This window comes from Gopherus flavomarginatus, chromosome 10 (assembly GCF_025201925.1).
Source record: "Gopherus flavomarginatus isolate rGopFla2 chromosome 10, rGopFla2.mat.asm, whole genome shotgun sequence".
In the NCBI taxonomy this organism is placed as follows: domain Eukaryota; kingdom Metazoa; phylum Chordata; order Testudines; family Testudinidae; genus Gopherus; species Gopherus flavomarginatus.
Window position 1 is genome coordinate 36,758,996 of NC_066626.1, and position 27,137 is coordinate 36,786,132.

The following is a 27,137-nucleotide window of genomic DNA, read 5'->3' on the forward strand; positions in this document are numbered from 1 at the left end:
CTCCCAGGCATCACTTCTAGCAGGAGGTGACAGTAAAGTCTTTGACAGCCTATTGTAGAACAATTTTTGTTGTAGCACCTTCCTCTCTATGAATTTTATATCTCAAAAATGGTATTTCTTACAGGCAGTGATTATTTTTAAAATATGGGTTACATAACTTACTAAAATAGTTGTTCAGCCTCTTGGAGTTGTTTGTGTGCTTGTGATAAAGATTTATCTAGTTTTATTAAGTTGCATGCACTTATTTTAAATATAAAAACAGAACCATTTGGCTTTATCTCATTAATTAAATTGTAACGCCTAAATTGACACACACAACCCCCACATGTTTTTAAAGGCAAATGCAAACTTGGAAAGCCAATTTTTTTTGTTCAGCTGTTAATATACAGTCATGATAGTTATCTTTGTGTCGATTTAAGATGGTCTCAGAAGAAGCATAAGGCTAATCTTTATGCCAAGTGAACTCTTGCACTCATGGAGAGTTCTGTTGAAATGCAAGCAGTCAGAGCTCAATTGAGTGGAGAGCTCCATGTGGGTGCATAGTTCAGATTTCAAGATCGAGGTCTTAAAGGGCAAATCAGTTTTGTATGTTACATTTGTAATAAAGTAATACAGGTAAAGGAATTTTTTACATTATTTTTAGGTTCCATGTCCCACATGCTACAGAGAATGAGTAAATATTAATAAGAATTATTTTGTTTCTGTGTTACTTAGGCTAGCCAGGAAACTAGAATGCACAATCTTCTTCCATGCCATTAATTTTCTGGAACTAGAACTGTGTGAGAACCAGAATTTCAGTTTCATGCAAAATTCTTCAATTTTGAAATTTTGTTTTCATTCTGAACTGTAACAAAAACATAATTTTTGAAATTTCCTTCAGAATGAAATTTGTGAAAAAAATCTTGTTTGGGCTCTGCCAACATGTTTTGTTTTTTGTTTTGTTTTATTTGTTTCAATTTTAAATTTATATCATAAAATAAATTTCTAAACCGTCATTTTAAATCTAATTTTGTACATGTTCCATTCCAATAGGGTCATTTCAATTTTTTTTGAGACAATATTGTTATAATCAGCATATTCCCTCCCCTGTAACATTTTAATTTTGTTGAATTGACATTTTCCAGCAGAAAAAAATTGGATAATTTTCAGGAAGTTCTATCTGGAAGGAGATGTTAAAATGAAAATGTGGTGCATTGAGCCCAGTTTTGTATAATTATTTAAATTTGGTGATATCTCCACTATACACAAATTGTAATCTGCCAGTTATACTTCAGTTTAGATTGAATCAGCTAAATTTAGGTTGAATCTTTGGGGATTTATGATTAGACCAATTCACATGATAAAAGTCTCTCTCTCCCTCTCTCTCTCTCTCTCTCTCTCTCTCATATAACCTGAGACCAGCATGACTCCAGCAAAACTGCAACTTTAGGATAAAAGTTGACATGCAGAATTCTAGCCTGAAAATAAATGTTTCAGGTCTGATGTTGCACTCTTGGACACACAGAGATTCTATTATACTCACCATATGTCCTGTGAGACAAATTAACTCTTTTATTACAGTCCAGCATATATTAGTCATGATAGATTTTATGTAATGTGTTCAGATGAGTAGCGTGTACTAATAATATTGCGCTGCATTTGGTAAATGTGTTTGATACCGTAATTTAGTGAAGTGGCAAGGGATGGAGTGCCCTTAATCTTTTAGGTTCATGTCAAAACCTTAATTTAGCCATTTAATGATTTGAGTGAAGTTGGAGTCCCTGAAAATGAGGAACTAATAGAATTAGGTAGTGGCAGGCATTTTGCTAGCTTCCTCATAGCTTTGCCAGTGCACTTAAATCCTGACATGCAACAGTACCCCAATTAAGGTATTGGGTTTCTTTTGATCTGAGTCTGCCAATTATGCTGAACTGGGCCACGTTGTTAACAGTAGCAGTCTTTAGTGGGTAGAAAGTAGTTAAAATAACCACTTTATCATCTTCTCCCTGTCTCACTGTTTACTTTCTCAAAAGCAATGTTTCTGTCCTCAGCTGTCAGTTCAAAGCATAATTACAGTGTTTAAAAGTTTGCTGGTGCATGTGGGGAAAACTCATAGCATTATAATTTGAAGACTATTCTGGTCTTGCTGAACATCCTATTTTCTTTATTAGTCTTAAACTGGGTTGTGGGTTTTGTTTTATTTTTTTGGGTTGGTGACATTGCATGGAAACAAGATTTCTGTTCCTGAGAAGTTCATTTGCTTTTGATTATACTCATTATTAAAAAAGTCATAATTCTGTGTTTATCACAATTAACTGCAGTGGAGATGGCTATTCTGTCACAAATAAATATTAATTCAGTTGAAGAGTAAGGAACAAGGTCAGATGAACTCTTAACCCACAAAGATGCTGTTTTCACACACATTTCTTATTTACTGTAATTTAAAACACGGTAGCAGCAGAATTACTTTTATAAGGTGTTAATGGTCTTTTGAGTATCAACCATTACAAAATGTAGTTATGGGAAAAAAAACAATTTATGGTAAGATAAAAAGTAATGATTAAATAGTTCTCATCTAATTTTAGTGACATTTTCTGCTCATTTTTTTTCAATTACATTATATACCTATCACACGCTTTGAGATCATGTTGTTAGCTAGAATTTGTATTTATTTGGGATAATATTTTTGTATTTTCTTTAACTATAGATTTCCTATTCCCCCCCTGCCCCGTTTTCCCAAACCATCTTTAATCTTTCACTTTTTAATAAAAAAGGGTAATGAGTTTCTTGCCTCTAATTTTACTTTTTCTAAATTAAGTTGAAAAATTAAAAGCAGAGTTTTTTCTTCTTCTAATGGCTTTTTTCCCAGAATGTCATCAAGAGGGGCTTCCGAAAGGATTTCACCTTTAATCTTCATTTTCATTTTCTTTTTTTTAAAGACTAATTGGAAGTGTAAGTCATTCCTAATCTTTAGTAAAAAGTTAGTCTTTTAGTAGATAGTAGAAATAACATTGAAATAATGGCTAGGAAATTGAACTAGGTTTAATCTTCAATTGAGTGGTCTCAATATACAGTAACCATTGTGTTTTGTATTTGTACACTTGTCCCTCTCTGAAGTGGCCTACCTGCAAGGGAATGGCTTTTGTACCTTAGGGCTAAGTTAAAAGGAAGATGAAGGTGCAGAAAGAGAGAACTAGAAAGATTAATTTTTTTCAAAGATAAACTATTCTAGATCTCAGATCATACAATTAATCACTGATTTAAAATCTTATTTAAGTAAATTGTAATCCTGTTGTTAACATTAATATGATTTAGAATCGGTACTCCAAACATAATCTGTAGTTTTAGTATGAAAATAACCACTGTTTGGAACAACCTTTTAACTATCTGGAACACAGAATATGCTTCTGTTACAATGTAGATGGTGAATGAAATCATTTCATATTTTCATGATTGGCACTTATACTTTTGTGTGTACTCTTACTTACAGGGGACTGCTGTCTAGATCAATTTTGCAAGCACAAAGTGCCTCTCCAATCTTTACACACGTTTATGCAGCAGTTGTAGCAATTATCAATTCAAAGTTTCCAAATATTGGAGAACTGATTCTCAAGAGGCTAATTCTAAATTTTCGCAAAGGATATCGCAGAAATGATAAGGTATGTAAGAAAAGCTTATGTAAGAACTTAAACAGTGCCTTTAAGGGGCTGGACTTAATGACCTTTCAAGGTCCCTTCCAGTTGTAGGAGATAGGTATATCTCCAGTTATTAAATTTATTAAACCAGTGATCCCCCTAGTGTGTTATCCTATTACTGAGTGGTCAGTAATGTATGTTTCAAAGGAATGTGTCTGACTACCCAGAATCTGGCATAATATACTATATTAATTGTAGTAGTAGTGGTTTTATATCATGGTGGTCTTTTTATTAAACTGACCACATCTTATGCCCTGCAGCTTGAAGATTGATAATCTTTTTAACTTCAGTTAATGCAACAACAGTGGCTTTTATTTTAAAGTGTACAATCCTTTTAATAATCTTAAAATAAATGCTTGGGTATCCTGCACTAGTGTTTTAATAGATTCATAGACTGCAGTGCTAGACGGGAGCATTATGATCATCTAATCTGACCTCCTGTATCACACAAGCCACAGGACTCCCTGGTGAATTTTAAATTGTGATTTACATAAATACACAGTTTGTGGGGTCTGTATTTTAGTTGAGAGCTCTTTCAATATGTGAAGAAGCTGAAGTATATTTAACTGTTCTTTATTCATTTTTCAGCAACTTTGTCTGACAGCTTCAAAGTTTGTTGCACATCTAATCAATCAGAATGTGGTACGTTATTTTGTATTTGATATGGTTTCACACATTATGGTTGTACTAGAGGTTACACTTAGCAATCTTTGAACAGTAAGATGCTTAATTTATTACTTTTTGATAAATGTTTCTTTATTTAAAAAAGGAACTAAGACCACAAACAAATAATATTTGTTTAGGGAAAGCAGGGATCCTCTTATAGTCTAGCTCTGCACTTAAGACTACGTGAGCAGATCCTGGTGCTCACAAAGAGACCCAGTGCTTTCAGTAGAGCTTCTATACAGGCACAAGACTCTGTTCATGCAAAGACAGTTGCAGGATCATTGCCTAAAATAGGACCTAAACAATGTAGGGCTTTATAGGTCAATATCAACCTCTTTAATTGCACTTAAAGACAAATTGGTGTCCAGCAGTTGTTTCCTTTTCTCCCCTCTAAATAAGCTTTAGCAGTAAATATAAAGGAGAGGAGCATGAAAGGAAGATGCTGAACTTTATTTCTCTAAATGATGTTTGATGTTAGTGTTTCTTCAGAATGTGTTCCATTACCTTCATGATGGCAATGATTTTCTTGCATTGCTTGACTGAATGAGGACAGCCATATTTGAGTAGTAAAGTAGCGTCCAGTACAAATAAGGTGCAAATATAAGAATCAGAACCCTTATTTGAAATGCTGACTTTAGTTTATGTGGCTTCCCAGACTGAAACAAGATGTAGCAGTCACAAGAAGTGTAGTTCTTGGTCAACTAGTATTTTATAACAATAGTGCAATAAAATGGATCGTAATTTTGGAAGTCAGAGGTTCTTGCTTTTATAAAATCCTGGACTATTTTTCTCCCTGAAGGCTCATGAGGTTTTATGTTTGGAGATGCTCACATTGCTTCTTGAAAGACCAACAGATGACAGTATTGAAGTAGCAATTGGATTTCTAAAGGAATGTGGACTCAAATTAACTGAAGTTTCTCCTAGAGGTATTAATGGTGAGTATAATTAGCTGGAATAATTACCTTTAAATCTGTAGTCTTTTTTTATTAGTATCTGATCACTTCAGATTAGAATTAGCTTTTCTCTTTAATCTAAAGCAATCTTTGACCGCCTTCGCCACGTTCTTCACGAATCTAAAATTGACATGCGTGTTCAGTACATGATAGAAGTTATGTTTGCTGTACGTAAGGATGGATTCAAGGATCACCCAATCATTCCAGAGGGACTAGACCTAGTAGAAGAAGACGATCAGTTTACTCATATGCTACCTTTAGAAGATGATTATAACCCAGAAGATGTTCTTAGTAAGTGAGATGTAAAAATTTAACTTCCCAATTTCATTCTGTATAAAAACAAATTTAAGATGAAACATGCAATAATTTTATTTTTTCTTAGTTTAATTAAGATTTTCTTTTATTTTAAAGATGTTTTCAAGATGGATCCTGATTTCATGCAAAACGAAGAAAAGTACAAAACCCTTAAGAAGGGTATGTAAACCAGGTTCATTTAAGCACTGAGGTGGGATATAAAACTATGAAGCATATGATAGCATTCTAGCTAGTTTATAGATAGTGTTTTGCAGGGGGAAGTGGCAGAAAAAAATTTCCAACAATATTTATTGTTGAGGTAAAAGCCGATTTTAATTTTAGCTGAATTTTTCTTATTGAAATGATGATGTAGACTCACATATGCACGAGAGACACATCACTTGTTTTATTACAATACTCCATAAATATTGTCAGTTACTTACATCCTTGTTGTAGTTGCACGATTTTTAATCTGCCACTTGTGTCCTAAAGATTTGTATAGTAATTTAATACACACTTAATACAGATTTTTCTACTGTGTGTTCTTTGGCAACACTTTTGTTTCCAAATGACAATCCTGCTTTCAAATATGAAATCTATTATTTTAAAAATTAATATTAGTTATAAAGTAAATGTAAGGCAGCTTTTTCTCCACAAGAACAGGGATCTCCACCTCTCCTGAGAGCACTGAGTACATTGCTTTTCCTCCTGAGCCTTTGTCACAATGATTTTTCCTCTGCCCCAGAGTTGAGTTTCAACACAGAGCCCTCCATCGCTTGCCCGTGTCAAATCAGTCTGTGAAAGGAATTTTTAAAATAGGTTTTTGAAGAAGTACCAACCAGTTTCCCTCTCCACCAGTTTTTCCTCCTTGTATGCCTGAATTGAGTTTGGTGTCCCTATTTTTGGGGGGTGGGGGTGGGGGGAGGGTCCTTTTATTTGTCTGTCTGCCATATATTTTAATATACCTGTTACTATGTTATCTAGGCCCTCTGGAGTCCCATTTTTCTAAGCTCTGTGTCAGAGTGACTTTCCTTTCGTTGAAGCTCAGTTGCAGCATGTCTTCATGCTCCAGCTTTGTCAGGCTCTCCCTCCCTTAGGACTAGACATACCCCGAGGTATTTGGGGCCACATTTCTGCGTCACTAGGCATACAATCCATATTTACTTTGGAATTTGGTTCCAGAAATTCTTGATGAAGGTGATAGTGGCTCAGAAGCAGATCAAGATGCTGGAAGCAGTGAAGAGGATGAAGAGGAGGAGGAGGAGGATGAAGAAGGTAGGAGTATGAGTATAGACATTTACTGTTGATCTTTTTTGTGGTAGATCAAGAAAAGAATGTAACTTGCTATATGCTATCTGAAGCAATTGAGATTTGAAGTATGCAGTCAACAAAAATGACATTTCTATTTAAAATTTGTTTTTACTATTACAAGATTAAATATGCTTATTTTTCTTTTTTCAATTTGTTTATTTTGTCTTTGACAGCACTTTGTGCATATTAAGTTTCATTTTTGTTGATTATGCATGTCTTCCCACTGGTTCTGCAAGAGGGTGTTTACCAGTTATAGCAGCAGCAAGGCTAAAACTGAAGAGGTGGGAGGAAGTGGGCAGGGTCCCATAGAAAGAGAAACGGGAGTAGGGAGAAATTTATGGCTTTGCATGTTTGATTGTGTCAGTTGCATTCCCGAAAGATCTCTATAAATATAAACCAGAGAGTAGAAAAATTTATAATTTTTCTGAAGGAATTTTTAAGAACAGTTCAGGACATACTATTTGTGCTCTGTCTGAATGTTTTATGGTCAATTTCAAAATTCAAGTTTGCAATTACCTTTCAACTGATGTTTTTTAAAAAGGGAGTTTCAAGACAGGATAACTTATTGTACAGGCCATTGTTACAAGTTATTTACTCTAAATAAACAATCGTATTGGTGTCTATGCATTTTGTAGAATTTCTTATGTAATTACTGAGAAAGATATGATGGATGAGAATAAGTTTAGATGTTTACTTTGTAGGTCTGCAAAATCTAGAAGTAAAGCTCTATTCTGTTTGTAGAGCAGTGGGAATCCTTTCTTCACCAGCTTGTTACAGTATCCTACAAAAAAAAGTAAACATAGAAATGACTTAGGTAGCAGGCTGAAGAAGAAGATGGTAATTCACAGAAGCCTGTTATCACTTCTGCTGCATGTTTGAAAATTCCCATATGAAATAGGATGGTAATTTCCTTCAGAGCAGCTGTTTAGATATTTAAGTCCTTTTTAATTCTGTTCCAGTGCATGACATCAAATATCCTTTGGACATCAAATATCCACTATGGGCCTGATCCAACTACCATTGATGTAAATGGAAAGGTTCCTGTTTATGTCAATGGGAGCTGGATCTCGATCTAAATACACACAGTTGTGTAAGTAATTGCCTTTATTAAACTTTGTTTTAAACATTTTGTTTTAATAAATGTTGTAGTCTCTGTTCAGGTTCTGGATGGCTAAACGTCAGCCAGCCAGCATACGAAAAGAAAATGTTCACTCAGTTAGCCCCAGCTCATAAACAAGTGCCTGTATTCTGCACAGGCATATGGTTCTGCCCTTTGCAAAATCAGGATCTTAATACGTGTATCATTGAAAATTGCGAATAACGTGAATTTGACTTTTTTTAAGCTGTAGTCTCATATCATGCAAGTACCAGTATTTTTTGTAAAAGTTTACAGCACCTACTAAATGCTCCTAAATGTATTTATATACAATATTACATAATGGACTGAAGACTTACTGAAGATGCATATATCTCTACTTTCTTAAAATGTATGTATCTGCTTCAGTTTGTAAATATCCATTTTTTTTTCTTCAAGGACAAAAAGTGACTATCCATGACCAAACAGAAATTAACCTGGTCTCTTTTCGTCGTACAATTTATCTTGCTATTCAGTCAAGGTAAAAATGCAATATAATTTATACCGAAAAAGTGTGTGGTCCTCTAGAAATTAATGCATTTGTATGAATTTGTTGAAGACATAGTTGTTAATAGCTTTATCATTATCGTACAGTCTTATAAACAAATTGAAGAGATGTTTTAAAAGTGGAGTGGGCAAACTTTTTGGCCCAAGAGTCACATCTGGGCATGGAAATTATATGGTGGGCCACGAATGCGCATGAAATTGGGGGTTGGAGTGCGGGAGGGAGTGAGGGCTCTGGGATGGGGCCAGAAATTGAGTTTGGGGTGTGAGAAGGGGGTCCGGACTGGGGCAGACAGTTGGGGTACGGGGAGGTGGGGAGGGCTCTGGGGTGGGGCTCAGGAAGAGGGGTTAGGGGTGCAGGAGGGTGCTGTGGACTAGAACCAAGGGGCTCAGAGGGTAGGGGGGGATGAGGATTAGGGCAGGGGGTTGGGGTTCAGAAGGGGGTTAAGGATGCAGGCTCCAGGTGGCGTTGGAGGGGGTCTGTGGGGGCGGTGCTTGGGGCAGGAGCATCGTACAGAGCCCCCGGCTGCCCCTATCTGTAGGAGCCAGAGGGGAACATGTCGCTGCTTCTGTGAGCCATATGGAGCCACAGCATGGAACTGGGCAAGTCCTGGCCCCCACTTCCCAGTGGGAGCTTGATGGCTGGATTAAAACATCTGAAGGGTTGAATGTGGCCCCCTGGCCATATTTTGGCCACCCCTGGGCTAGATGAACCATTGATCTGACCCAGAATGGTCATTCTTAAATTCTTAATTTAGAGACGATTTCGTACATTACAGTTCTAAACTTCCTTTTTGGGTGAAGACTTTTAAATGTTACACTAGATCATGCTTCTGTTTTATGGAGCACTGGTAAGTTAGGGCAGATTGGAGGTACGGGGAAGCAGTACTTTTCCAGACTCTGCCCACAAAATAAGCTTCACCCATGTGAATCTCCAGTCTTACAGCAAATTGTGTAAATATGCAAATTATAATAGCATGTGTTGCTTGGCTCCCTTCTGTTGTTTCTTGAACATGCCATGAGCTCCTTGTGCTTGGCTTTTTCATGAGAGTTAAAAAATAACTGGTAGTATCTGCCAAATGCTAGCCTCTTGTGGTACCAAAATGAGTCATCGCTCAAAGTAAATTGTACAGATGTGCGATCCTCTCTCTTTCCTACATGAGGAATGAAATAGTGAACAGTAATTTATTACTGGGCAGCTAAGTTAACACCTTGCAGACATGAATGGAGGCAGTTCATACCTCTCAGAACTATTATTGTTCCAAGCTCTCTTGAGACTCTCCTCAGGACTTGTTTACCGTACACAGTTTTATTGACAAAAGTCATCAGAGCCATGAAATTGATAGCTGGCTCCAGAGCCAGGCTTTTGCCTGGTCTCTGCTGCAAGCTGGGCTGCCACCCAGGCTCTTGACTTGGGCTGCTGCTGGGGCTCTCCACAGGGAGCCCTGATGCCCCCTGGGGTCACAGCTCCCCACTGGGAGCACAGCAGCCTACCAGACTCTGGGCGTGGATCTCCCCAGCGGAGGCGAGAAGGCCCAGGCGACTTCCCCCCGCTCCGAGTTAGGTGTGCAGCTGGGCTCCTGGAGGGGAACTGCGTGGTGTTGAGAGCCTTGGCTCTCAGTCCCCACACTGCCCCTCTTCAGTTGGTGGAAGTTCTACTGGTGAGTACGCGCATCACCGACAGAAGGAGGGTAGTGTGGACATCAGCCACCACTGTAATAAGTGCGGTGGCTGTAAGTTGACCTAATGTAGGCCAACTTATCTTCGTAGCAGAGAGAGAGCCTCATTGTCAGTTACTTAGCAGTTTTAGAATTTCTTCACAACATAACAGCATAACAGTAACAGCATTTTTTAAATGAAAACTGAGATACAGAAGATCAGATAGCAAGTTCAGAAAAGCATACGGGCATGGGTATAGAGGTTACATTTTGGTATTTTACAGGAGTTAGTCAGAATGAACTAACATATTAGTTTTGTTACTAGACTTTGTGTATTTTCATTTAGTATGATGTAATAGTAATGACTCATATGAAAGAGTCATCTTGTTTTTAGTCTGTCTGCAGATTTATTGATTTTGGATTCACTTTCAGATACAAAATTGTTAAATAGCAGAATGCTATTGGAAATATGTTAACTTAAGCTTGAAAACTTTTTAAGGAAAGCTGTGGAACACAGTGCTTTTCATGAGTAATTAAAGTGTGGTGAAAGGAGAATTTATTCAGCCTTCTTTAAAAGGCAATCATAGTCCTTGATTTAGATAGCTTTCCCCCTATTGTTTCATTTGTCGTCATACTTCAAATACTGATTTCCTCAACCCCCCTTATGTTTGGAAGGAGCTTAAACTAGCATTGCTAGGGCATTTTAACAGCAACAAGTTCAATTACTTCGTACTTATATCATGCTAAAACACTTTGTACATTTAACATCATTGATATCAGCATAATTCTGTATGTTTTTAATATAATGTGTACTCAAGGGGAATACAAAACTATTTTTTCTTTGCAGCTTAGACTTTGAAGAATGTGCCCACAAATTGCTAAAGATGGACTTTCCTGACAGTCAAACTGTAAGTAAACCTTGCTTTTTATTCCCTTTCTGTTTCTTGGGGGAGGATGATGTGGGGAGGGAGTATAATTTGATCATTAACGTTTTAACAAAATAAATATTCACGTGATATACACCTACAATGCAATCATGTTACTTATAAAATGGAATTAACTGCCATTACAGTTATTTCTCAATGATCATTATGTAATTTTTATGACAAATACCATGACATTTGATTGGGATGGGGGGGAGGGGTTGGTTTTTCTTTCTCATTTAGCAGCTAAGTTAAGCTGCATAGCTGGGTGGCTGCCCAGCCAGCTATCAAGTGCCGTGCACTTCAGGTGTCCCCTCCCCCTCCCCACTGCCATGCTGCTCCTGCCCTCTGCCTTGGAGCCCCTGGCCAGCTGCTCCCAGGAGCCTCCCACTTGCTGTGTGGAGCAGTGCGGGGAGGAGGGTTGCTGATGTCAGGGTGTCCCCTGCACCCTGTACCCCATCTCCACATAGTGTGGGAGGGAACACAACAAGGCTCAGCATGGAAGAAGCTTGTTGAGACACAGCAACAGCTGCCAGCAAGCGGGCTTCAGACTGCTCAGTGCTGATCTGCTTCAAGGTGCAGTGTCTGTGTCTCTCTCTCTCTCTCTCTCTCTCTCTCTCTCTCTCACACACACACACACACACACTCCCCTTCTAACACATACTTGTGATGGTGTTGCTACTTGATAATACTTTCACAGTGTGTTTTAGTTTTTTGACTGGTCTATGCATTTCATAATTTTTATTTCTCTCTTATGCTTAAATTTAATTATTTTGAGTAGTGAGTTCTAAAATGCCTAACCTGTCCTGGCTGGAGTATTTATTCCTATGGTAGTTTTTTAAAATATATAATATCTAGGTTTTTTTGTTTCTATTGGTGATGCACGTTACCTCGCTATGGTGCACATAACAAAATTGATTCCACACATGGATAGAAAAATTAGGGGGAACACTGGTTAGCAGTTTAGACAGTTGGGTGAAATGCCTTCTTTTCAATATACATTTTTAATGATAAAGTGATGTCATTCTGTTTATAAAAATGTTTGTTATACAAACTGTTGAAATGTTGTCATTTGCCAAAATGACAAAACTACTACTATAGAACAGCTACAACTTAGAGGCCAGAGAATATCTCTGAAGGAAGATTTTTTTAGTACGTTTCTGGATAGCTATTGATTTTATCTGTTCAGCTAGAAATTCAACACGATAGCTTCAAAAGATGGAATTGCACCCTGTTTTTATGGGGATGCTTTAAAAAAAAAGTTTTGTTGCTTTCACAGTCGTGTTTGAACAATATGTACTGTATTAAGCAATCATCTCCAAGTATGGCTGTTTTGGTGTAAGCTTGAAGAGTGTCTATTTGTCTGGAGATAGTATATCTAAAATCCATTTGACTGCTATGTTTTCTGAAATTGCTGTTTGACTATCACTTAAACCAGATCCTGAAGCAGTGGGCAGGATCTAAATAGCCATGTAATTTTCAAGACAAGTATTTAGGCAGTGGTGAGATTGTTCCTCTTTCATGCATTGATCTTCAAAGTAACAATTACGATACCTAAGCTAAGGCTCACTTATCTATTGATTATTGACAATCTCTTTCGAGTCTGGGCAAGGACTCTCTCTCCGATGCAAGGACTCTCTTTCGAGTCAGGGCGGTCTGATGTATGCATTCCCAACAATCCCACTCATCAGCAGAATTCTGTCAAAGATGAAGAGAGATAAGCCCCAAGTCATCATGATCGCCCCAGAGTGGCCACACCAACATTGGTTCGGCACACTGATGGACCTGGCGGAGACCGCTCCCTGGCTCCTTCCCAAACGACCGGATTTGATTTCGCAAGATCATGGGAGCCTCCTACACCTCAACCACGACTCCCTCCACCTCATGGTGTGGATGCTGCATGGTTGAACCCGCAGGAGCAGACCTGCTCTTAACGAGGTCCAGCGGACGAGGTTCTCCCACTGGGCGTCTGAGGGTAGCATTTCTCTGTTGTGCTCCTCCTTACAATCTATCTTAGATTACCTGCATCATCTTAAGAACTAGGGGCTGACCCTCTCTTCCATCAGGATGCACCTTGCTGCCATCTCCGCTTTCCAGCCGCCGATCCCAGGTCAGACGATGTTCTTGCACATGTTGGTCAGATTCCTGAGAGGCCTCAAGAGACTCTTCCCACCAGTCCAGGCTCCTGTCCCACAGTGGAATCTTAAATTGGTTCTTTCTAGGCTCACGGGCCTGCCCTTTGAGCCTATGGTCTCCTGCTCCCTTTCCCACCTGTCATAGAAGGTCGCTTTCCTTGTGGTAACATCAGTGAGACCAGTGTCGGAGATTGGAGCCGCCATATACAATGTTCTATAAGGGTAAAGTTCAGCTGCGTCCCCATCCAGCCTTTCTGCCAAAAGTGGTGTCTTCCTTCTATGTCAACCAGGACATCATCCTCACAGTGTTTTGTCCCAAGCTGCATAGTGAGGAAAGGAGGCTACATACCCTGGACGTCAGACATGCCCTGGCATTTTACCTGGAGCATACCAAGCCCTTCCGCAGGTTGACCCAGCTCTTCGTCGCGACAGCAGACAGGATGAAAGGCCTTCTGGTGTCCTCATAGAGTATTTCCAACTGGATCACCTCCTGCTTCTGGACCTGTTACGAGTTGGCACAGATCCCAGTGCCGCCAATTGTGAGGGTCCATTCAACCAGAGCTCAGGCATCCTCGGCAGCCTTTCTGGCGCACATTCCCATCCAGAACATTTGCAGAGATGTGACATGGTCTTTGGTTCACACGTTCATGGTGCATTACGCCTTCACGCAGCAGGCCAGAGATGACGCGGGGTTCGGCAGAGCTGTGTTGCAATCTACACGTCCTTGAACTCCTACCTGCCTTTGTTGGTGCTGCTTGGGAGTCACTTAATATGGAATGGAAATGAGTGAGCAAGCAAGCGAAGAAGAAAAGACAGTTACCTGTTCCATAATCGGTGTTCTTTGAGATGTGTTGCTTATGTCCATTCCATGACTCGCCCTCCTTCCCCACTGTCAGAGTTTCCGGCAAGAAGGAACTGAGGGTGGGGGAGCTGGCAGCACCACTTATACCACAGCATGTGTTCGCCACTCCAGAGGGCGCCAGAGCTGGTCCTGTATGGATTCCACTGAAGGAGAAACTTCTGGCACTGGTGCATGTGGCGAGTACACACACCTAATATGGACTGGGCATGAGCAGCACATCTCGAAAAACACCAGTTACGAAACAGGTAACTGTCTTTTTCTTCTCCTTAGCCCCAGTTGTCTTTTTCTGATTGGTTTTTCTATAGCGGAGGTCCTTAGCAGCCGTTTTCTTTGAGTTTTCTCCACCCCCAATATGGTATAAAAACTTCACAGCCCACAGCAGCTGTTTTTCTGCATATCCAGTAAATTAAGAGCCAGGGCCAGTGTTAGGTGGGTAGCATGCAGGGCAATTCCTCAGGACCCTGCAAAGCTAAGTTGCTCAGGCTTCAGCTTCAGCCCCGTGCGGTGGGGCTTGAGCTATGGCTTTCTGCCCTGGGTCCTAGCCTAACGCAGCCCTACTCTCTGACTTACTTTGGTGGCCTCCCTGAAACCTGCTCGTGGACCCCTGGCTAAGAACCGCTGTTCTGTAGGATAGAGGTGGAAATGGAGCAGGCATTTTGGAGAGTGCACCTTTTTTTTGAGTCTTCTAACTTATCTTTCAACCACTTAAACACAGGGACACTTCCAAGTAGAGTGACTTTTCCATGATACAAAACCACATCTGGAGCTAAAGGTCTTCACAAAAATAAGTGATTCACTTCACATGTGAGACTCGAACTCTAATATTTTCGAAATACTTGGTTACATCATGATTGGAAAGGTGTTTTTATTCTGTCATTTAAATGTTGATTACAGTCACTTTTGCATGCAATTTGTGCATTAGTATGTAAAAACCTTTGAGCTATATGGTATATAAATTGTCTGTAAAAAATAAAATTCACTGGCTTTTTAAAGAAAATGATGGGCTTAGAAGTGCAGACTGTTGGTGTCATAGGCATTATCAGAAGTGTTATGAGCAAAGAAACTAGTGAAGTAACCTTTAAAGCTATAATTGAAGTTAAAATTGCTATGTGAACTTGTCACATCTCTCTAAAAATTAATTTAATCATTTCAAAGTTTAATTTTTAATGTAGAAGACAGTTATTCTAGACCTAACCTCAACTTGTTTTGATAACATTAGCAAGAATGTCTTTGTGGGTAAATCTGTTTTCATGCATGTGGTTATTCAAGATATTCTCCTAGAAATCATTGTAATATTTAATTAAAATGTTAAAATATTTAATTACTGTAAACCTCAAGGGATATCAATGTTGTAATTGCATTTAATATGAGGAAAAAGTAATTGGTTTTGCAAGTCGTGCTGACTTTATTAGCAATGGCATCAGCACTTTGCCCTGTTTTATTGTTTGAAAACTGATTACAGCATTACTGTAAAACAGGAGGGTAATAGAAAAAAGTTAATATGCATTTTAATATATCAAGCTAACACAATGTGACTACATTGAAAAAATGGCCTTTAACAGATTTGTAAGTTAACTTTTTTTGGTACAGTATTTGCTGAATGTTATTTGTTTAACACTGAATAGATGTCTTTATTTTTATTTTATGTTTTTTGTTAGCTTGTTTTGTGTATTTGAGCTGTGTAATGGGCAAAAATGTTTCTTTTAGGATTTCATGATAGAAGGAATGGAGTGCAAATGGAAGTACATTACAACAGATTTAATATAAGACTTACCAAATTTAAAATATAAATATGTTTAGACTTTTTTTTAATTGTAGTTGTATTAAATATATTTATTCTCTATTGATTGGGGGAAATTTTTGTTCTGACTTCTCAGTTTTGAGGAAATAACCATAAATGTGTGTGTTCCATTTTTCCTAAGATTTCTAATTAGTCTAAAGAGACAAATATATTTAAACTAATTGCTAAAGAGGTATGACTGACAGTCTAATTGTAACTTTTAGCATGCAGTCTCTTTTGTTTTTAACAAGTCAGACAAGTCATCTTGTTGAAATGCTATGATGTGATCTAAACAGCTAGACAGATCCTTCATTACATTTAGATCAGACATCTCCAAAAATCTACAAAGTTGGCATTTTAAAACATAATGTATTTGGGAACTACTATCATAATTTTTTATTTTTGTTAATGAAAATAAAATGTTAACTAAATTTTATGAAGTGCAGTGTTAAATGTACTGTCCATTTATATGAAAATGTTTGCTTCTGTTGTCTTAATATTAATTATTCTTTATAAATGGTTTTTAAGCTGCTGCCGCAGGGGCAGATTGTGGACCCGTTTACACAATTGTGCAGGGGAGTAAGGAGGTGTAAGGTGATTCCATACTCCTGTATGTCAGCTACCCGGATAGCAATGTAGAGAGGAAAGAAGTTATATCCCCATTTCCCCATCTCACTTCTGCCCAAGTGTACCTTCCCCAGTGGAGCAGAGGGAAACTGGAAAGCAGATTATGACTCAGGCTGTGTACACTACCACTTCTGTTGATATAATTTATGTCGTTCGGGACACCTAAATTATGCTGACATAAGCACTGGTGTGAACAGCACTATGTCTACGGGAGAGCTTCTCCCACCAACATAGCTACTGTTGCTCATTGGGGATGGACTAATGTTGGCAGGAGAGCTCTCTCCCATCGCCGTAGAGCAGCTGCACTAGAGATCTTAGAACTGCGCAGCTGAAAGCTCTCTAGCATAGAGCTAGTCTCAGAGTCATGATCTGGTCTGCTCCAAGGGGCAGTGCAACAGGGCGGTTCCCTTGTTAGGACTTTTGGCAAATTCATGATTGAGCCTTATTGTTTGATGTAGCTTTTCTTGATATATAGTAATTAAAATGTAAGAAATTTCTGATTTGAGGTGAGGGAAATCCAGATAAAAACATTGCATGTTTCAAAGTGATTTATCTGTAAGGTAACTTAACTTACACTTGTTAATCAATTATTCTTCCAAATTATTTTACTTGTAAAATTCTTCAAGAACTCCTCCTTTCAGTGACGACAGAAAGTTCTATATAGCAGAATAGAATGTGCATAAAAATATCTAAACTGGGACTGTCAAGTAAAGTGTCATTTTTAAAAAAGCCATATACTATATTTTGACAGTTAAACATATAAGAATTAGAGAAACAAATGTACTTTTCAACGTTTATGTGGTGTCTTTTTAGTTTTAATGAACTAGCCCAGATCTTATATTTGGGTTTTTGGCATTGAGAAGAAATTTAACCAAAACAAAAAAAACTCCAAACCTGTTTTAATTGGTGGGGTTTTTTTTAGTTCTTTTATTTTGTGTTCTTGTTGGGCCTTACTGAAACTTAACTTTGGTATCTGACTTACTCAACATTCCCTTAATTGTAATACAAGAAGGGAATAATTTTAGCCTTATTTGGATTAAATTTGTGGTTTAGAGTAGACATGAATGTGAGAGTAATTTAGGCCTCAATCCTGCAAAGATTTTGGCATGGTCTATATTTGAAAGTTATAGCAGCAGCAGCATTGGGGGTGTGAAAAAAAAACACCCCTGACTAACATAGCTCTGCTGATATGAATGCTTCCTTCCCCCTTCCAATCCCCACCCACACCCCCACACCTCACTCCCACCCCCACGGATGTAGCTATATCAACAGAAGAGGGCTTCTATCAATGTAGCTAATGTTGTTTGTGGAGGTGGTCTTCCTACACTGGCAGAAAAAACCCTTTTGTCAGTTAGGCTGCATCTACATTATGGGGTTATGCCAGCATAACTGCTAGTGTAGTCTCTGTAGGGTAAATGTAGCCATTCACACATGCTTAACTTTGCACAAGAGTAGTCCTAAAGAAGTCACTACTCACAAATGTAAAGTTAAGCACATGCATAAGTCTCTCTGTAGAATCAACACCTTAAGTTCTGATCTTGAGATCACAGAGCATTCTCAACTGCCATTTACTCAAGGAATTTCACATTTACGCTTGGCTTTATCACTCACTTTCTATGACCCTTTTTCTTATTGCATAAAGGTATCAGTGCTTTAAAAGTGGTTTCCTTTTTTACAACCTATTGTTTGTTTAATCTTGCAGTTCAATGGTAATGTTGAATTTGTGATGACATTTCTTTAGTAAAACTACAGGATTATAACTTCCCTACAGATCTGGGCAGGTGGAGAAGTTTGGATAGAGAAAGTTAATAGCCAAGCCCCAGATACTTTCCAAAATAGTGGAAATACAGAAAACTACTGAAATTGACCCCTCCAATCTTTCTTTAGGAAAAAATTTAAGTTCTTTCAAAGATGGCATCCATGTGAAAATCATTCTTTAATATTTTTGCATTTATGGAGTTGATTTCTACTACTACAGAGAATTTATGTAGAGGAATTTTTGTGTTATCTTAAAACAGAAAGAACTCTGCAACATGATCCTTGACTGCTGTGCTCAACAAAGAACATATGAGAAATTCTTTGGTTTACTGGCAGGGGTGAGTTCCACTTTCAGACTTCAAATTTTACAGCAAGAAACATACGCTTTATGTAATATGCAGTAAAAGTTTTCATATAGGCATCTGATATTTTATGATAAATACGTCAATTACGTGTGGCTCTTTTGTTCTGAAGTTGATTATATGAGCTGAGGTAGTTGGATTATCCATTAGATGGTAGTAAGCATTCACAGTAAATGCAGAATGGGAGCACACTTTTTCCCTGTTTTTTCTTTAATGTTCCTATCTTGTAGAAGGATGGTCCAGTGGCCAATGCATAGCAGTAACAGTAATGGCACTACATAAGTGCAAAGTACTATGCTTTGTTATAATTTTCTTGCAGGAGCAGGAAAGATGGTATTTTGGAGTTCTCCGTTGTTTCTCCACTTCATTAAGGTTGCTTAGTTAGTTAATTTAGCAAATTAGGATGACTTTACTCATTCCTGCACCACACTCTCACTAAAAGAAACAAATCAGGTTTTTCTCTTCCTGTCTGTATGTATGTAAAATTGGTTATAACTTTTGTTACAATTACTTATTAAGTAGCAGTTTTTCTTTTACTCCACCTGTAATCTCAGTATAGCTGACAGTAGTAAAGATTACATAAGTAAAACTTTTGATGTCCTTACAAGGTTTACTTACAATACAAAAGTTTCATTAATTTCTAGACGATCAGATTTCAGAAAATGTTACTGCTGATGTAACTGTGCACAAAGGACCATATTTCCTTCTCCTATTATTGAACTAGTACTTAACAATTACCTTATAATTTGCTAGTAACTGGTTATAAGAAAGCACTTGGTTCCATCATAATCCTGGATGTTGAAATTTATAGTACTTTATTACAGATTGCCACTGAAAAATATTTCAACGTTCAGGATTATGATGGAACCAAGTGTGTTCTTTCTATTTCTTGGAATTGCTGTTTCTCCCTGAAATGTCTTAACACTAACTGTGCTCCCTTCTACTTCTCTAATTTCAAATAAACTTGCAATGATGCAATTAAAAATATTATGGCCTGTGGTATTGTATTAAGGGGTCCCACCAGGTGAGACTATTAGAAACCAGATGTTGCAAGGTAGAAGAAATTACCTTATCTAGTAACATGTCAAATTTGGTAATTATTATTTCATAATACAAGATTAGTTTCCTCTGAGAAACTGCTGGAGGTAATAAATTGATCTTTATATTCCATTTAAAGGTATTTTTTCCTTTCCTTTTAAAAGGAAAGACTTGCATAAAATGTTTAGTTCTAAGTGTATTTTTGTTTAATTTTCTATTTAATCTGGTTATTTCAGCGTTTCTGCATGTTAAAAAAAGAATACATGGAATCCTTTGAAGCTATTTTCAAAGAACAGTATGATACTATCCACCGTTTGGAAACAAACAAATTGAGAAATGTGGCCAAGATGTTTGCTCATCTTCTGTACACAGATTCACTTCCCTGGAGTGTAAGTAGAAAAGGGCTTTGTCCTAGCTTCTTTCTTCAATAGTTAGTCTGTGGTGCTCAGAAATAAATTACAATATATCGTGCTTTGTGTCAGGGATACCATTTTAAGTCTAGGTTTTTTAAGCCTACTAAGACTGTCTGCTTTAAAAAAAAAAAAAAAAAAAAAAGGCAAAATGTTATTTTAATTGCTATTCTTACGAACTATATTGCTATAGTGTTGGGATGAAAGACGCTATTTTATGTATGGGCCAAAGGATGAGCTTGAGCTTCTAAAAATAAGAATAGAACCGGATGTATGTATTTAACCTGTGTTTTTTTCTTAACATTTTCAGGTCCTTGAATGTATAATATTGAGTGAAGAAACTACTACGTCGTCAAGTAGAATTTTTGTCAAAATATTCTTCCAGGAACTTAGTGAATATATGGGACTTCCTAATCTTAATGCAAGATTAAAGGATGAGTAAGTTGAATTTTTACTCTTTAGCGTTGTCTTTTGAATGCTTTCACCCTGTAAGAATACATACAAACTCTCCATTTTCAGGTGAAAGTTTACTAAATGAAAATACAAAACAAATTATGGCCCCGATTCTGTAAAGAGATGTGTGTGCACATTGATGTCGGTGTACATGCTGTGACTAGTCAAAGTTAAACATGCATAAATATTTGCAGAATCAGGGCCTGTATCTTCTTGGGTTTGTTCCACTGCTATTTCAACTTGAATAGTAACTTTCCAAGCTAAAGCACATGTATTTGTATACATCAGCATCATTCCTGAAGGGTGTGGGGTAGAATAGTCTTTTTTTTTGCAGAGCCTGAAATATTAACTTTGTATTTTTATAAGATTAATTGCTTAATTTTAAGCACAACAAAAGTAAAACATTCTCTTATGTGTGTGTTCCAGTACTTACACAACAGTGAGGATCCTTCCATTTGTTCAGGTTATTTCTTGAGGATCTAAGGCTTACTCCTTTTCAGGAGCTACGCTCCTGTATGATGGTAAATGAAACAGACACTCAGAACTCATTGAAGCCCAAACTTTGACCTACTTTAGGACCCAATTCAATGGAATTTCTACATGGAGAGCTGCTACAGAATCAGGCTCTTAAAGTTGTCATAATCTGAAGGGAAAGGCCATCTCTTTTTATAAAACCACAACAGGCTTATGGAGAAATTTTAAAATTCTGCTAAAGGAACACTTACTTTGTTGGACTCACGAAAGCATTGCTTTTTCATCCATTGCAGTGTCCACAAAAAGCTATGCATGAACAAAGGCTGTTTTTTGTCCTGTGGGATTCCTATGATGTATTTTTCAACAAATGCGTGTAGAAATTAAGAATAGTCTGCTGCGTGAGGTTTAACTTCAATGTTTTGTTTTTATCAGAACACTGCAACCTTTTTTTGAAGGATTATTGCCTCGGGACAACCCAAGAAACACTCGATTTGCCATCAATTTTTTCACTTCCATTGGTCTTGGAGGACTAACGTAAGAAATCTTTTTTTTTTTTTGGTCTTAATCCTGATTTGACATTACTTGATTTTCTGTTTAAGGATTGAGACTTGTTTTTTGTTGCTAATTAGGGATGAATTACGGGAACATCTGAAAAACGCACCAAAGATGATCATGACACAGAAACAAAATGTTGAGTCATCAGATAGCTCATCATCTTCCTCAGAGTCTGACTCCTCCGATTCCAATTCTGTCAGCAGTAATAGTAGCTCGGGATCATCTAGTGGCAGTGACTCCTCTTCTAGCAGTGGCCATAGCAGTGACTCAGGTATTAAACAACATCTCTCCTTTATCTCATTCTCTCTTTACTATGTGCACTGATATACTTACCACGAGGAAATAGCTATAGTTGATATTTAATTATTTATTGCTAAATCTGCACTTTAAAAATTCCTATCTGTAATTTTGATAAAATTCTGGAAATCCTAGAAGAAAAGAAATTGCTTTCAGTCCATACATGGTGACAGGTTTCAGAGGGGCAGCCCTATTAGTCTGTATTAGCCAAAACAACGAGGAGTCCTTATGGCACCTTAGAGACTAACCAATTTATTTGGTTGTGATGAAGTGGGTTTTAGCCCACGAAAGCTTATGCCCAAATAAATTGGTTAGTCTCTAAGGTGCCACAAGCAGGACTGGAGCTAGGGGTTTGAGCGCCCTAGGCGGACGGCAATTTCGCCACCCTGCGCTCTGGTCCCGCGGCTCCGGTGGAGCTGCCGCAGTGGTGCCTGCGGAGGGTCTGGTTCTCCGCGGCTCCGGTGGAGCTGCCGCAGTGATGCCTGCGGGCAGTCCACCGGAGCTGACCGTCCGCAGGCATGACTGCGGCAGCTCCACCGGAGCCGCAGAGCAGTGGACCCTCCACAGGCACTGCTGCGGCAGCTCCACCAGAGCCGCCTGCTGCCCCCTCTGGCAAAACGGCACCCACCAATTATTCTGGTGCCCTAGGCGATTGCCTAGCCTGCCTAAATGGTAGCGCTAGCCCTGGCCACAAGGACTCCTCGTTGTTTTTTAAATCCATAGTAATTTTAATTATAGAAGTTATAACTGTTGAGTGTCTGTTTCCAGACAGTGAAAAATGTTTCTGAGGAACCTATTATATTGTGTGCTGTTTCCTTAAACTGATGCATCCATTGCATGAAGTTACTATTCAAATTTAATCTGAGACTTCCTGATACTTGTTTATAAATAATGGCCAAGCACTAGTGTCTTTTTGGTAGGATTATCAGTGAACTGTAAAGGTTAACACACCTGGTTTTTTTATTATTATTTTAGTACAGGCCTGTCTCATGGCTCTGTCCGTTGGATTCCAATCCTTTTTATTTTTTTTTTTTCCTCCTTCCCTGTAACCACAGTTGTGCTATTTCATGTGTCAAACAAGGGATTGCTCATTTCTCTGCAATTCATTTAGCTTCTTATGCAGATCTGGGTTTCTGAATCCACCTCCCATTCCTATTGCTCAGAAGCAGTATGGTGCGCTGTTATAATAACCAAGGCTCCTGTCCCTTGAGAATTCTCAAAGAAAGATGAAACTTTGGCTGACAATCTGTTGTACAAGAATTTCATGTATTATAATTAGTATTTTTAATAAGATCATCTTGCTGATGTAAAATCTGCTTTTTACATTAAGTATAATAAACATTGTTAAGCTAAAATATATCTGCTATTCTAATTTAGAGCATTTAGTCTTATATAGTGTGGTGGGAGAGCAGATGATAGCACAGCATGAACTTCTGTAGTTAGGAAGCTTGCTGATTCAAAGTTAATTTGATTTTATTATGATTTTAGTAGCAAAAAATACTAATAAAGCAAGTACACAAGCAGTATGAATTACACATATATTAGAAATGCATTTTTGTTTTCTGTTGCAAGCTTACTTTACAAAGTCTGAATTGATTGTGTATCACTATAAAGCTATTGCATTAATGACGACAAAGCACTAGTGGAGGGCACAGTTTAACCGAGTCAGAGAGACATAAGTTCAGCAAAGAGCCAGATGGCTTCTGCATAGACAGCTGCAGCTTGGCTGAGCTGCTTGATAGGAACCAGAGAGGTAAGTCCTTAGTGAAAAACCAACTGATTCTGCAGTCTGTCAGTGTGAGCATGCTTTTTTGTAAAAGGACACACTCTTGTACTATTTTATCCTTTTTCCATTCAGAAACAGATAAATATATGCATTTTGATAATCTCTGCAGTATGCTTTGATTATGTACACTAGAAGCAGGAATGTGGCAAAAATAATTAAATTCAGTGTTAACTAATAATTCTGAGAGATAATCAGATTTCTTTTTTGTAACTGTATTCCCTAATGGTTTAAACATCACGGTTTTGCTAGAAAGCAAAGGCTAATTATTGGTTGTAACTCAGTTTCTTCACATTTTTGCATCTTTCCATAGATTATAATGAGGACTTCCCAATAGTATTCTGAAAAACATTTCCCAGAGGAATGTATTGTTAACTCTCTTACCAGTGTAGTACTGGTCTAGCAATTAAACCTGGCACATAAATGTTGCTAGGCGAAAATCTCTTGCTAAAGAACAATCTACGAATTTGTGATTCCTGTGCTGATGGAAGCTCTGTGCATATATAATGGGATATAGGCCAGGAATTAAAGAAATTCCATGTTTCTTAGAACAGAAAGGAAGTAAGCCAGATTTAAAAACATTTATTCTAGAAAGGGTGTTGTTGGTCTTCAGGTAAATTTCCAGGGTGAACTTGAAAAGAAAATTGAAAATTGCTTCAGCAATATGTTCTGAACATCTAAAGGGAACAGAGAAAGAAGGCACTGAACACATAACAAATAGTGAACTTGTCTTTTGCTGTGTCCCCCAACATCTCCCCTGTCAGCTCAACTGTGACTCCGTATTGTCTGTCGGAGCACTAAGCTTGTTCATAGTCAAATAAATTAGTTATTTTTTTATCCATTAAACTACTTTACTAAGTCTCTTATTTTTTACATTCCAGTAGAGCTATAATAATGAAAAAAGAAACTGTATTTATAAAAAACCAACATATTGTAAAATCTGACTTAAGTGACTCCCTATGGGCTGGTTTTAAACATGTCATCAGAGAAGCACCAGCAGATTCTCTCTCCATATCAGGTTAGGCAGCTGCTGTAAAATTCAGTTATATGATCTAAAATAAAATGTTTTATTTTCTCCTTGGTAGTTGTGATGCTTTCAAAAGGCAATTAAGCAGAGATAGAGCTGGCCAGTGTGACATTTCAGTGTTTAGAGTAAAAAGAAATGAAGGTTGTTCTTTGTGGTGATTTTTACTCTAGGGGATGTTCAGCACATATTATTGATGTAATGTTTGTATTTTATTTGCAGCTCATCCTTTAAGCCTTTCTTTTAGTGATCAATCCACATAATGACACTATCCATGAGTGTCATTATGTGGACACTATCATTCCATGGAATATAGGGTGACTGGATGTCTCGATTTTTATAGGGACAGTCCCGATATTCAGGAATTTTTTTATATGGGCTCCTATTACATTCCCACCCCATCCTGATTTTTCACACTTGCTATCTTGTTACCTTAAATGAATACTAAATAGTTTCTGTATTGACAGATATTAGTAGGTTAGGAAAATAAAACTTGTTTCACAAAGGAGATAGACACTAGTCTGTTCAGAAATCTAGATGTTATTTAAAGCTTTGCTTCTCTGTGAGTTAAATGTAGAACCTGGATACCTATTTTTTGGGTGGGATGCAGAGGAAAAAAACTACCCCTTCTAAGTTAGCAACATAATTTACCTTTTTAGCTGTATTGTCTTACTAAGTAGTAATAGCACAAATAAAAACTGCTTAGTGACTGTTAAGATTGCACAGGACATACCTCACCCAAAATCTTAAAAGCATGAAAATAAGGGGGAAGTCTCCAGTGTTCCTTGCCACCCTCATGTTGTCTTCAGTGCTGTCAATAACACACTTCAAGCACTCTAAGGTTTTTACTTTCATCTGTAGCAGACACTAAAAGTGCTATATCCTCACTTCAAACTCTCACTCTGAGGCAAAGCCTCAGCAATGTAAATGCAGAATAATAGAATAATATATGCGGGGGAGCTGAACTGTTGATACAAGAGCATATGAGGTCACTTAAGATTTTCTTCATGAAAGTGAGAGTTTGATGAACTTGCCCTATCTTGTGCATGGAGGAGCAGCAGGGACTGGGGAAATCACTGGAAAAGCTTCTGGGACTGGTCATTCTCTATGGTAGGCTGAAGCTGGTGCCTAGGGTAATTTGGTGGCTATAGCCTATGCGGAGGTACTGTTGCCCACCAGCTGCAACCACTGTTACATTGTGAAATGGGTCTCAGAGTGTCTCTCATGTTGCTGCAATACTATCCCATAACTGTCATGACTTTCTCCAATATCCCTTCTCTTTCCCTCAGGATAACTTGAGCAGACTACTGCAGGGACCTCAGCCCCTTTTGGACTGAGAGACTTTTGTGGGAGTATGCTTATGGAAGATGGATGATCTAATTAAGGATAGGGAGTTGGGACTCCTCCTGAGTTCTCTTCCCAGTTCTGAGTAGGAAGTGTGATCTAGCATGTTAGAATAGTGAGCTGGGAGTCAGGATTCCTGGATTCTATATCTGTCTCTGTCACTGACTCCGTGTATGAACCTGAGGATCTGTGCGATGGTCCTGCTCTCTCCAGTCATCCTGACAGCTTGCATTGCTCTTACTGTTGTAATAAATCCACGTGCTGTACGTATGGCCACAGTGGGGTCTCCAACAGGGATGGAACCCAGATCTGTCAGCTCCAAAAATGCAAGTCTTTAATACAGGGAGGTGAAGGAGAATCATGGTATGTCATCAAGGCTTTTATCCTCTCTGTGGGTGGCAGCCACATCTGCATAGTTTTGGCTATAACTCCATACTCTTGCTTCTCCTATGTTCCTTAGCCATTTAATGCACACAATAATTTTGTTTAATGATTGGTAAGGTTTCATCAGAACATTCCCATCACACTCATAAACTTAAAATAAGGGAAATATGATTCTAAGGGAAACTAATGGTGACACTTATAATTCTTGAATCAACAGATCTGAATTCCCTATATTTGGGAAGTTACTTTGCCTTAATGCTGAGGTTTCTTGTAAGGTTGTGTTTAGAGTGAGGATTTCATGAAGTTGGAATATGTATTTCTTTTTGTTATCTATTGGAGATGCAAGTGGAAGCCTTCTGTTGGATGGAGTGTGGTATTGACAGCACTTAGGCAATATAAAATAGGAAGGAATGCAGAAGACTCCCTTTATTTCCAAGCTTTTAAAATTGTGGGTGAATGCAGTGTGTCCACATGCAACCTTACTGTCACTAAATGAAGTTGTTGTTGTTTTTGTATTAATAAAACAAGTGGACGTATAGGCCAGCAACAAAACCTAGAAAATGAAGAATAAAATATGGGGAAATCTTGGGAGTGATTGCCAGTTTACAAAAATTTTTTCCTTAGCTTTCCTTTAGAGAATATCTTTCATTTTTTTTAAACGAAAAACCTGTTTTAGACTGACATTTGAAAATAAGTCATTTCTCTTCAATTAATAGAGCATGGGCAGATTTTC

At 37.9% G+C, this 27,137-nt stretch overlaps 1 protein-coding gene across 2 annotated transcripts in view; it reads left to right on the forward strand.

The window, feature by feature from the left end:
• The window catches only part of CWC22 (CWC22 spliceosome associated protein homolog), a 45,725-nt gene that overhangs the window by 15,636 nt on the left and 2,952 nt on the right, over positions 1-27,137 (forward strand). The window contains exons 7-19 of one of the 2 annotated variants that reach the window (XM_050916799.1): positions 3,470-3,638; positions 4,263-4,316; positions 5,140-5,275; positions 5,378-5,584; positions 5,705-5,767; positions 6,770-6,862; positions 8,433-8,514; positions 11,043-11,103; positions 18,541-18,618; positions 19,917-20,069; positions 20,401-20,528; positions 21,450-21,551; positions 21,647-21,843. In XM_050916799.1, coding sequence (XP_050772756.1) covers positions 3,470-3,638; positions 4,263-4,316; positions 5,140-5,275; positions 5,378-5,584; positions 5,705-5,767; positions 6,770-6,862; positions 8,433-8,514; positions 11,043-11,103; positions 18,541-18,618; positions 19,917-20,069; positions 20,401-20,528; positions 21,450-21,551; positions 21,647-21,843 — 1,523 coding nt within the window. The remainder of the gene's footprint in view (positions 1-3,469; positions 3,639-4,262; positions 4,317-5,139; positions 5,276-5,377; positions 5,585-5,704; positions 5,768-6,769; positions 6,863-8,432; positions 8,515-11,042; positions 11,104-18,540; positions 18,619-19,916; positions 20,070-20,400; positions 20,529-21,449; positions 21,552-21,646; positions 21,844-27,137) is intronic. The other variant, XM_050916800.1, reaches the window with a different exon arrangement.